Raw genomic sequence first — 12,155 nt, forward strand, 5'->3', positions numbered from 1 at the left:
AGTTAATTGACTCTGTTTTTTTTGCTGGTCAGGGTAAGCTTCCCTGCGCTGTGAATGACGATGGCACGATGTTTATCATTGAATCCACTTAAGGACTTGCTCTCCAAACCAACTAGCACTTTCACTCTTGAGTTGGCCTCACGAGGAAGGAAATTAAGTTCATGTATATATAATTTGATATACAGAATGTAACGTCGTTCGTCTGTTGAATGAAGAGAGTCAGACCGAAATGCAGCGTGTAGGTTACTCATGACTTAAATGAAATATGTCGCGGTACATGAAATAACTGATAATACGAAAACAACAAACGAGTGAAACTAATTACAGCCTATCTGGTGACTACTACACAGAGACAGGTACAAACACCCACAAAATACAACGCGAACTCAGGCTGCCTAAATACGGTTCCCAATCAGAGACAACGATAAGCAGCTGACTCCAATTGAGAATCGCCTCAGGCAGCCAAGCCTAACTAGACACACCCCTAATCATACACAATCCCAATTACTACAAACCCCAATACGAAAACACGACCTATAAACCCATGTCACACCCTGGCTACCCAAACATATACCAAAAACACAAAATATAATGACCAGGGCGTGACAGAACCCCCCCCTAAGGTGCGGACTCCGGGACGCACCTCAAGAGCATAGGGAGGGTCCGGGTGGGCGTCTGTCCATGGTGGCGGTTCTGGCTCGGGACGTGGACCCCACTCCATTAATGTCCTATTTCCTCTCCTTCGCGTCCTGGGATAATCCACTTTCTCCGCCGACCATGGCCTAATAGTCCTCACCCTGATCCCCACATAACTGAGGGGCAGCTCGGGACCGAGAGGCAGCTCGGGACCGAGGGGCAGCTCGGGACCGAGGGGCAGCTCGGGACAGAGGGGCAGCTCGGGACCGAGGGGCAGCTCGGGACCGAGGGGCAGCTCGGGACCGAGGGGCAGCTCGGGACAGAGGGGCAGCTCGGGACAGAGGGGCAGCTCGGGACAGAGGGGCAGCTCGGGACAGAGGGGCAGCTCGGGACAGAGGGGCAGCCCGGTACTGAGGGGCAGCCCGGTACAGAGGGGAAGCCCGGTACAGAGAAGCAGCCCGGTACTGAGAGGCAGCCCGGTACTGAGAGGCAGCCCGGTACTGAGAGGCAGCCCGGTACTGAGAGGAAGCTCAGTACTGAGAGGGAGCTCAGGCAGGTAGTAGGCTCCGGTAAATCCTGGCTGGCTGGTGGACCTGGATGATTAAGGTTGTCTGGCCGATCTAGAAGATCTTGGCAGACTGGCACTTCTGGCGGATCCTGGCAGACTGGCACTTCTGGCGGATCCTGGCAGACTGGCGACACTGGGCCGACTGGCGGCGCTGGGCAGACTGGGAGCACTGGGCAGACTGGGAGCACTGGGCAGACCGGGAGCACTGGGCAGACTGGGAGCACTGGCGGCGCTGGGCAGACTGGGAGCACTGGGCAGACTGGGAGCACTGGGCAGACTGGGAGCACTGGGCAGACTGGGAGCACTGGGCAGACTGGGAGCACTGGGCAGACTGGGAGCACTGGCGGCACTGGGAGCACTGGGCAGACTGGGAGCACTGGGCAGACTGGGAGCACTGGCGGCACTGGGCAGACAGGAGACTCCGGCAGCGCAGGAGAGGAGAAAGGCTCTGGCAGCGCTAAACAGGTGGGAGACTCCGATAGCGCAGGAGAGGAGAAAAGCTCTGGCTGCGCTAAACAAGCGAGGCGCACTGGAGGCCTGGTGCGTGGTGCTGGAACTGGTGGTACTGGCGCGAGGACACGCACAGGAAGCCTGGTGCGGGGAGCTGCTACCGGAGGACTGGTGTGTAGAGGTGGCTCTGGATAGACCGGACCGTGCAGGCGCACTAGAGCTCTTGAGCACCGAGCCTGCCCAAGCTTACCTGGCTCGATGCCCACTCTAGCCCGGCCAATAGGAAGGGCTGGTATGTGTCGCAGCTGGCTCTGCACCCGCACTGGAAACACCGTGCGCTCCATAGCATAACACGGTGCCTGCCCGGTCTCTCTAGCCCAACGGTGAGCACAGGGAGTATGCGCAGGTCTCCTACCTGGCATAACTATTCTCCCCTCTAGCTCCCCCCAATAAATTTTTGGGGTCACTTTCCGGTTTCCAACCGCGTCGCCGTGCTGCTTCCTCATACCTGCGCCTCTCCGCTTTAGCTGCTTCTATTTCCTCCTTGGGACGGCGATATTCTCCCGGCTGCGCCCAGGGTCCTTTACCGTCTAATTCCTCCTCCCATGTCCAAATCTCCAAATGGTGCAGTCTCTCCCACTGCAACTGTTCTTCACGATTAACAGGGAGAGTAGGCTCAGGTCTGACTCCTGACTCAGCCACTCTCTCTCTGCGCTTTCCCCCGTTACTTTCCGTTTTCGCTCTGTATAGCCGTGCTTTCCTTTTCGAATCCATACGTCTATAGCCCTCCTCGCATTGCTGTAGGGAATCCCAGGCGGGCTCCTGCACTCGCTCTGGGTCGGCCGCCCACCTGTCGATTTCTTCCCACGTAGTATACTCCATGCTTCTGCTGTCCATAACGTCCTCCTTCGGATCCTGCCAGTTCACACGCTGCTCGGTCTGTGAGTGGTGGATGTTCCTGTAACATCGTTCGTCTGTTGAATGAAGAGAGTCAGACCGAAATGCAGCGTGTAGGTTACTCATGACTTTAATGAAATATGTCGTGGTACATGAAATAACTGATAATACGAAAACAACAAACGAGTGAAACTAATTACAGCCTATCTGGTGACTACTACACAGAGACAGGTACAAACACCCACAAAATACAACGCGAACTCAGGCTGCCTAAATACGGTTCCCAATCAGAGACAACGATAAGCAGCTGACTCCAATTGAGAATCGCCTCAGGCAGCCAAGCCTAACTAGACACACCCCTAATCATACACAATCCCAATTACTACAAACCCCAATACGAAAACACAACCTATAAACCCATGTCACACCCTGGCTACCCAAACATATACCAAAAAAACAAAATATAATGACCAGGGCGTGACACAGAAGAATATACATAACTGTCTTATGATTTATATTATCTTGTTTGAGCAAATTTAGAAAAACTCTGGGCCCTAGCAATGAGCAGCGAAACTAAGACTTTGCTGTCTCTGTTAGTGTTCATGTCTTGTCTTGATGCTCTGTTCTCCTCTGTGTCTCCCTGCGGTAGGCTCTCCGTCGCTGCCGGATAAATACCGGAACAACCGTGAGATGTTGATGCTGCTGCCTCCTCACCGTGAAAGACCCAGCTCCGCCATGTACCCCAACATCACTGAGAACGGACAGGTACAGGTACCGTAGACCCACCATTCCTATCGTCTTCTGTCACAATCTGGTCTCACAGTAGGAGTGCTGATCTCGGGTGAGTTTAACCTTTTAGATCCTAATGAATATGATTCGGTGGACAGAGGGACCTGATCCTAGATCAGCACTTTGAGATGCTTTGTGCATACAGGCCCGGATCTTCTTATTGGAATGCTATGATACACTGCCTGGTGCAGCTAGAGGAGGAGGGGCCTAGGTAGTATTACCTCCTGTCTGAGCCTGGTGCAGCTAGAGGAGGAGGGGCCTAGGTAGTATTACCTCCTGTCTGAGCCTGGTGCAGCTAGAGGAGGAGGGGCCTAGGTAGTATTACCTCCTGTCTAAGCCTGGTTCCTCTCTAGGTCTCTTCCCTCTAGGTAGTATTACCTCCTGTCTGAGCCTGGTTCCTCTCTAGGTCTCTTCCTTCTAGGTAGTATTACCTCCTATCTGAGCCTGGTTCCTCTCTAGGTCTCTTCCTTCTAGGTAGTATTACCTCCTATCTGAGCCTGGTTCCTCTCTAGGTCTCTTCCCTCTAGGTAGTATTACCTCCTGTCTGAGCCTGGTTCCTCTCTAGGTCTCTTCCCTCTAGGTAGTATTACCTCCTGTCTGAGCCTGGTTCCTCTCTAGGTCTCTTCCCTCTAGGTAGTATTACCTCCTGTCTGAGCCTGGTTCCTCTCTAGGTCTCTTCCTTCTAGGTAGTATTACCTCCTGTCTGAGCCTGGTTCCTCTCTAGGTCTCTTCCCTCTAGGTAGTATTACCTCCTGTCTGAGCCTGGTTCCTCTCTAGGTCTCTTCCCTCTAGGTAGTATTACCTCCTGTCTGAGCCTGGTTCCTCTCTAGGTCTCTTCCCTCTAGGTAGTATTACCTCCTGTCTGAGCCTGGTTCCTCTCTAGGTCTCTTCCCTCTAGGTAGTATTACCTCCTGTCTGAGCCTGGTTCCTCTCTAGGTCTCTTCCCTCTAGGTAGTATTACCTCCTGTCTGAGCCTGGTTCATCTCTAGGTCTCTTCCCTCTAGGTAGTATTACCTCCTGTCTGAGCCTGGTTCCTCTCTAGGTCTCTTCCCTCTAGGTAGTATTACCTCCTGTCTGAGCCTGGTTCCTCTCTACGTCTCTTCCCTCTAGGTAGTATTACCTCCTGTCTGAGCCTGGTTCCTCTCTAGGTCTCTTCCCTCTAGGTAGTATTACCTCCTGTCTGAGCCTGGTTCCTCTCTAGGTCTCTTCCCCCTAGGTAGTATTACCTCCTGTCTGAGCCTGGTTCCGCTCTAGGTTTCTTCCCTCTAGGTAGTAGTACCTTCTATCTGAGCCTGGTTCCTCTCTTGGTTTCTTCCCTCTAGGTAGTATTGCCTGGCCTCTGTTTCTTTTGCTTTAGGCCATGTTACTGTACAAGGACGTTGTCACTGCTGATGTTAAAGTCTTTATAAATACATTTGATTGATACATTTATTGGTTGACTGATGTGTCTTTTCTGTTTCTCCAGCCAACCAACTTCCAGCGAGCGTTGTTCCACCAGGTGATTGGTCCCTGCAAGCCCTGCAGCGACCCTAACCTGTCTGTGGCAGAGAAAGGTACTGTAGACCTAGCTATCATCTCAGTATGTTCCCTTTCAGTCTGTTATAGTGTGTTTCAGTCTCCTATAGTCTCCTATAGTCTGTTATAGGCATAGTCTCCTATAGTCTCCTATAGTCTGTTATAGTGTGTTTCAGTCTCCTATAGTCTGTTATAGTGTGTTTCAGTCTCTTATAGTCTGTTATAGTGTGTTTCAGTCTCCTATAGTCTGTAATAGTCTGTTATAGTCATAGTCTCCTATAGTCTGTTATAGTCTGTTATAGTCATAGTCTCCTATAGTCTGTTATAGTCTGTTATAGTCTGTTATAGTCTGTTATAGTTTCCTATAGTCTGTTATAGTCTGGTATAGTGTGTCATAGTCTCCTATAGTCTGTTATAGTCATAGTCTCCTATAGTCTGTTATAGTTATAGTCTGTTATAGTCTGTTATAGTCATAGTCTGTTTCAGTCTCCTATAGCCTCCTATAGTCTGTTATAGTTTCCTATAGTCTGTTATAGTCTGTTGTAGTTTCTTATAGTCTGTTATAGTCTGTTATAGTTTCCTATAGTCTGTTATAGTCTGTTACAGTCTGTTATAGTCTCCTATAGTCTCCTATAGTCTGTTACAGTCTGTTATAGTCTCCTATAGTCTCCTATAGTCTGTTATAGTTTCCTATAGTCTCCTATAGTCTGTTATAGTCTCCTATAGCCTCCTATAGTCTGTTATAGTTTCCTATAGTCTCCTATAGTCTGTTATAGTCTGTTATAGTGTAACAGCGTTCGTCTGTTGAAAGAGAGACCAAAATGCGGCGTGGTGGTAACTCATGATCTTTAATGAAAATATGTACGATACATGAAATAACTTAAATTACAAAACAACAAACGAAACGTGAAACCTATACAGCCTATCTGGTGACAACAAACACAGAGACAGGAACAATCACCCACGAAACACACAGTGAAACCTAGGCTACCTAAATATGGTTCCCAATCAGAGACAACGAGTATCACCTGACTCTGATTGAGAACCGCCTCAGGCAGCCAAGCCCATACAACACCCCTACTCAGCCGCAATCCCAATGCCTACTAAAACCCCAATACGAAATACAACAACATAAACCCATGTCACACCCTGGCCTGACCAAATATATAACGAAAACACAAAATACTAAGACCAAGGCGTGACATATAGTCTGTTATAGTCTCCTATAGTCTGTTATAGTCTGTTACAGTCTGTTATAGTCTCCTATAGTCTCCTATAGTCTGTTACAGTCTGTTATAGTCTCCTATAGTCTCCTATAGTCTGTTACAGTCTGTTATAGTCTCCTATAGTCTCCTATAGTCTGTTACAGTCTGTTATAGTCTCCTATAGTCTGTTATAGTCTCCTATAGTCTCCTATAGTCTGTTATAGTCTGTTATAGTCCGTTATAGTCTCCTGTAGTCTGTTATAGTCTGTTATAGGCTGTTGTAGTCTCCTATAGTCTGTTATAGTCTGTTATAGTCTCCTATAGTCTGTTGTTGTCTCCTATAGTCTGTTATAGTCTCCTATAGTCTGTTATAGTCTCCTATAGTCTGTTATAGTCTGTTACAGTCTGTTATAGTCTCCTATAGTCTGTTATAGTCTGTTGTAGTCTCCTATAGTCTGTTATAGTCTCCTATAGTCTGTTATAATCTGTTACAGTCTGTTATAGTCTCCTATAGTCTGTTATAGTCTCCTAGGGTCTGTTGTAGTTTCTTATAGTCTGTTGTAGTCTCTTATAGTCTGTTATAGTCTGTTGTAGTGTGCTATAGTCTCCTGGAGTCTGTTGTAGTTTCCTATAGTCTGTTGTAGTCTCCTGTAGTCTGTTATAGTCTCCTGTAGTCTGTTATAGTCTCCTGTAGTGTGTTATAGTCTCCTATAGTGTGTTATAGTCTGTTATAGTCTGTTATAGTCTGTTGTAGTCTGTTATAGTCTCCTATAGTCTGTTATAGTCTCATATAGTCTGTTATAGTCTGTTATAGTCTCATATGTGGTCCTTCTGTAGCTCAGTTGGTAGAGCATGGCGCTTGTAACGCCAGGGTAGTGGGTTCGATCCCCGGGACCACCCATACGTAGAATGTATGCACACATGACTGTAAGTCGCTTTGGATAAAAGCGTCTGCTAAATGGCATATATTATTTATTTATTATTATATCATATAGTCTGTTATAGTCTCCTATAGTATGTTATCGTCTCATACAGTCTGTTGTAGTCTGTTATTGTCTGTTGTAGTCTCTCTTATGGTCTGTTTCACCTTTCCTTTTATTGCCTGATTCACTCTGTTTTCCATGCCCAAACTATACTGTTCTCCATGCCCAAACTATACTGTTCTCCATGCCCAAACTATACTGTTCTCCATGCCCAAACTATACTGTTCTCCATGCCCAAACTATACTGTTTTCCATGCCCAAACTATACTGTTCTCCATGCCCAAACTATACTGTTCTCCATGCCCAAACTATACTGTTCTCCATGCCCAAACTATACTGTTCTCCATGCCCAAACTATACTGTTCTCCATGCCCAAACTATACTGTTCTCCATGCCCAAACTATACTGTTCTCCATGCCCAAACTATACTGTTCTCCATGCCCAAACTATACTGTTCTCCATGCCCAAACTATACTGTTCTCCATGCCCAAACTATACTGTTCTCCATGCCCAAACTATACTGTTCTCCATGCCCAAACTATACTGTTCTCCATGCCCAAACTATACTGTTCTCCATGCCCAGACTATACTGTTCTCCATGCCCAAACTATACTGTTCTCCATGCCCAAACTATACTGTTCTCCATGCCCAGACTATACTGTTCTCCATGCCCAAACTATACTGTTCTCCATGCCCAAACTATACTGTTCTCCATGCCCAGACTATACTGTTCTCCATGCCCAAACTATATTGTTCTCCATGCCCAAACTGTATTTTCACTGCTGTATGGTGGATGGTTGGTTGGATGGACTCAGTAGTGGATACGTAATCAGGCTAGGTCAGTACAGCTTGTTTTGCCTGGACTCAGTATGTTAAAAGGGTGGAAATCTGTCCTAATTTACCCCGTGTTTTTGGTCTTTTTCAATCCCGTTGAGAACATAAACTAGTACACTGTTTAATCTGTTCAGCCAGTTAGTGGTCTGTTCACAGACCCTCCTAATACTTCAGCTAGTTTAAAATCCACTTCATCTTCTGTCTCTAGATGTCCCACTGTGGGTCATTAGTAGAGAACTGCTCCGTCAATCAGCACCAGCCTGTTGTTTTAACTAAAGCCCTCTTCTTTATTGAAAGTAGTGACCATCTCTTGTACATTTCTCCCTTACGGTGTGGTATACTGATGTGTAATTGGTTGTTCTCCCTTAGTGTGGTATACTGATGTGTAATTGGTTGTTCTCCCTTAGTGTGGTATACTGATGTGTAATTGGTTGTTCTCCCTTACGGTGTGGTATACTGATGTGTAATTGGTCGTTCTCCCTTACGGTGTGGTATACTGATGTGTAATTGGTTGTATACTGATGTGTAATTGGTTGTTCTCCCTTAGTGTGGTATACTGATGTGTAATTGGTTGTTCTCCCTTAGTGTGGTATACTGATGTGTAATTGGTTGTTCTCCCTTACGGTGTGGTATACTGATGTGTAATTGGTCGTTCTCCCTTACGGTGTGGTATACTGATGTGTAATTGGTTGTTCTCCCTTAGTGTGGTATACTGATGTGTAATTGGTCGTTCTCCCTTACGGTGTGGTATACTGATGTGTAATTGGTCGTTCTCCCTTAGTGTGGTATACTGATGTGTAATTGGTTGTTCTCCCTTAGTGTGGTATACTGATGTGTAATTGGTCGTTCTCCCTTACGGTGTGGTATACTGATGTGTAATTGGTCGTTCTCCCTTAGTGTGGTATACTGATGTGTAATTGGTTGTTCTCCCTTAGTGTGGTATACTGATGTGTAATTGGTCGTTCTCCCTTAGTGTGGTATACTGATGTGTAATTGGTTGTTCTCCCTTAGTGTGGTATACTGATGTGTAATTGGTCGTTCTCCCTTAGTGTGGTATACTGATGTGTAATTGGTCGTTCCTGTAAGTCAACATAAACCATTTGAACGATACATATGAACCCCCCCCCCCCAAATACAGTACATTGACCACACTAATATAACTAACATTGCTTTCTTCAATCATGCAAAAATCAAAACAGTAATGATGATTCAGTTGGGAGTATATACATTACCTCTCTCCCCTCCAGTCCTGACCACTCCTAGTAGCTTACTGTTAGTATGAACAGTAGAGGGGAGTATATACATTACCTCTCTCCCCTCCAGTCCTGACCACTCCTAGTAGCTTACTGTTAGTATGAACAGTAGAGGGGAGTATATACATTACCTCTCTCCTCTCCAGTCCTGACCACTCCTAGTAGCTTACTGTTAGTATGAACAGTAGAGTGGAGTATATACATTACCTCTCTCCCTCCAGTCCTGACCACTCCTAGTAGCTTACTGTTAGTATGAACAGTAGAGGGGAGTATATACATTACCTCTCTCCCCTCCAGTCCTGACCACTCCTAGTAGCTTACTGTTAGTATGAACAGTAGAGTGGAGTATATACATTACCTCTCTCCCCTCCAGTCCTGACCACTCCTAGTAGCTTACTGTTAGTATGAACAGTAGAGGGGAGTATATACATTACCTCTCTCCTCTCCAGTCCTGACCACTCCTAGTAGCTTACTGTTAGTATGAACAGTAGAGTGGAGTATATACATTACCTCTCTCCCCTCCAGTCCTGACCACTCCTAGTAGCTTACTGTTAGTATGAACAGTAGAGTGGAGTATATACATTACCTCTCTCCTCTCCAGTCCTGACCACTCCTAGTAGCTTACTGTTAGTATGAACAGTAGAGTGGAGTATATACATTACCTCTCTCCCCTCCAGTCCTGACCACTCCTAGTAGCTTACTGTTAGTATAAACAGTAGAGTGGAGTATATACATTACCTCTCTCCCCTCCAGTCCTGACCACTCCTAGTAGCTTACTGTTAGTATGAACAGTAGAGTGGAGTATATACATTACCTCTCTCCCCTCCAGTCCTGACCACTCCTAGTAGCTTACTGTTAGTATGAACAGTAGAGTGGAGTATATACATTACCTCTCTCCTCTCCAGTCCTGACCACTCCTAGTAGCTTACTGTTAGTATGAACAGTAGAGTGGAGTATATACATTACCTCTCTCCCCTCCAGTCCTGACCACTCCTAGTAGCTTACTGTTAGTATAAACAGTAGAGTGGAGTATATACATTACCTCTCTCCCCTCCAGTCCTGACCACTCCTAGTAGCTTACTGTTAGTATGAACAGTAGAGTGGAGTATATACATTACCTCTCTCCTCTCCAGTCCTGACCACTCCTAGTAGCTTACTGTTAGTATGAACAGTAGAGTGGAGTATATACATTACCTCTCTCCCCTCCAGTCCTGACCACTCCTAGTAGCTTACTGTTAGTATGAACAGTAGAGGGGAGTATATACATTACCTCTCTCCTCTCCAGTCCTGACCACTCCTAGTAGCTTACTGTTAGTATGAACAGTAGAGTGGAGTATATACATTACCTCTCTCCCCTCCAGTCCTGACCACTCCTTGTAGCTTACTGTTAGTATGAACAGTAGAGTGGAGTATATACATTACCTCTCTCCTCTCCAGTCCTGACCACTCCTAGCAGCTGGAGTCTGGACAGTGGTACCAGAGAGGTGTTGCCGTTCCTGTCCGCCCACGTTGGGAGTGTGATGGCCCCGCCTGTCCCGCCCCGCAGCCTGCCCCACGGTGAGTACAGTACATGTGCAACAGAGGTGGCTTTTGGTGAACCACATCCCATGGTCAGATGGCAGATGGTTCGACCAAAAACTGATCTCTATCAGAATACAGTCGAGTGTTTTTGCGTTGTGTTGTGCCTTACGTTGGCATGCCAGACCCCTATAGATAACAACAAACACTGGAATAAAGAAGAAAATTACACATATCACACGGCATATCTTTATTCAACACCCATTATATAGTTACACTGAGGCAGAACACTAATGAAAGGGTTGTTGAGATATTTTTCAATCATCGCTATGTATATGGACACCCCGTCAAATTAGTGGATTCTATTTCAGCCACCACCCGTTGCTGACAGGTGTATAAAATCGAGCACACCGCCATGCAATCTCCATAGACAGAAATTGGCCTTAGAATGGCCCAGTACTGAAGAGCTCAGTGACTTTCAACGTGGCACCTTCATAGGATATGATGTCACCTTTCCAACAAGTCAGTTTGTCAAATTTCTACCCTGCTAGAGCTGCTACGGTCAATTGTAAGTACTGGTATTGTGAAGTGGAAACGACTAGGTGCAACATCAAGCCGCAAAGTGGTAGGCCACACAAGCTCACAGAACACGTAGCGTGTAAAAAAAATCATCTGTCCTCGTTTGCAACACTCACTACAAGAGCTGTTCGCCGGGAACTTCATGAAATTGGTTTCCATGGCCGAGCAGCTGCATACAAGCCTAAGATCACCATGTGCAATGCCAAGACTCTCGAGCAGTGGAAACGTGTTCTCTTGAGTGATCAATCATGCTTCACAATCTGCAGTCCGAAAATGCTACCTGCCCCAATGCATAGTGCCGCCTGTAAAGTTTGGTGGAGGAGGATTAATGATCTGGATCTTTTTTTCATGGTTCGTCTAGGCCCCCTAGTTCCAGTGAAGGGAAATCTTAATGCTACAGCATACATTCTAGGGTTCCAACTTTGGGTCAACAGTGTGGGAAACATTTCCTGTTTCAGTATGACAATGCCCCCGTGCATAAAGCGAGGTCCATACAGAAATGGTTTGTCGAGATCGGTGTGGGAGAACTTGACTGGCCTGCACAAAGCCCTGACCTCAACCCCATCGAACACCTTTGGGATGAGTTGAAATGCCGACTGCGAGCCAGGCCTAATCGCCTACCATTAGTGCCCGACCTCACTAATGATTTGTGGCTGAATGGAAGCAAGTCCCTGCAGCAATGTTCCAACATCTAGTGGAAAGCCTTCCCAGAAGAGTGGAGACTGTTATAGCAGCAAAGAGGGGACCAACTCTATATTAATGGCCATGATTTTTTAAATGATATGTTTGACGATCAGGTGTCCACATACTTTTGTTTATCTAGTGTATTCCCACTATTTCTTAATGTTGGGAATATGGTCCAGTGTTTTTTGGGGTCAAATGTTGGTTTGTGTGTAAGTGGTAATTTACTGTATGTGTGTGTATGTGA

The 12,155-nt window shown here is 46.4% G+C and overlaps 1 protein-coding gene across 1 annotated transcript in view; it reads left to right on the top strand.

The window, feature by feature from the left end:
- The window catches only part of LOC124032454 (dedicator of cytokinesis protein 3-like), an 84,641-nt gene that overhangs the window by 64,244 nt on the left and 8,242 nt on the right, over positions 1-12,155 (top strand). The window contains exons 37-39 of the mRNA XM_046344858.1: positions 3,201-3,316; positions 4,806-4,893; positions 10,568-10,687. Of these exons, the coding sequence (XP_046200814.1) occupies positions 3,201-3,316; positions 4,806-4,893; positions 10,568-10,687 (324 nt within the window). The remainder of the gene's footprint in view (positions 1-3,200; positions 3,317-4,805; positions 4,894-10,567; positions 10,688-12,155) is intronic.

The sequence above is a fragment of the Oncorhynchus gorbuscha genome, linkage group LG03 (genome assembly GCF_021184085.1).
Source record: "Oncorhynchus gorbuscha isolate QuinsamMale2020 ecotype Even-year linkage group LG03, OgorEven_v1.0, whole genome shotgun sequence".
NCBI classification, from domain to species: Eukaryota; Metazoa; Chordata; class Actinopteri; order Salmoniformes; family Salmonidae; genus Oncorhynchus; species Oncorhynchus gorbuscha.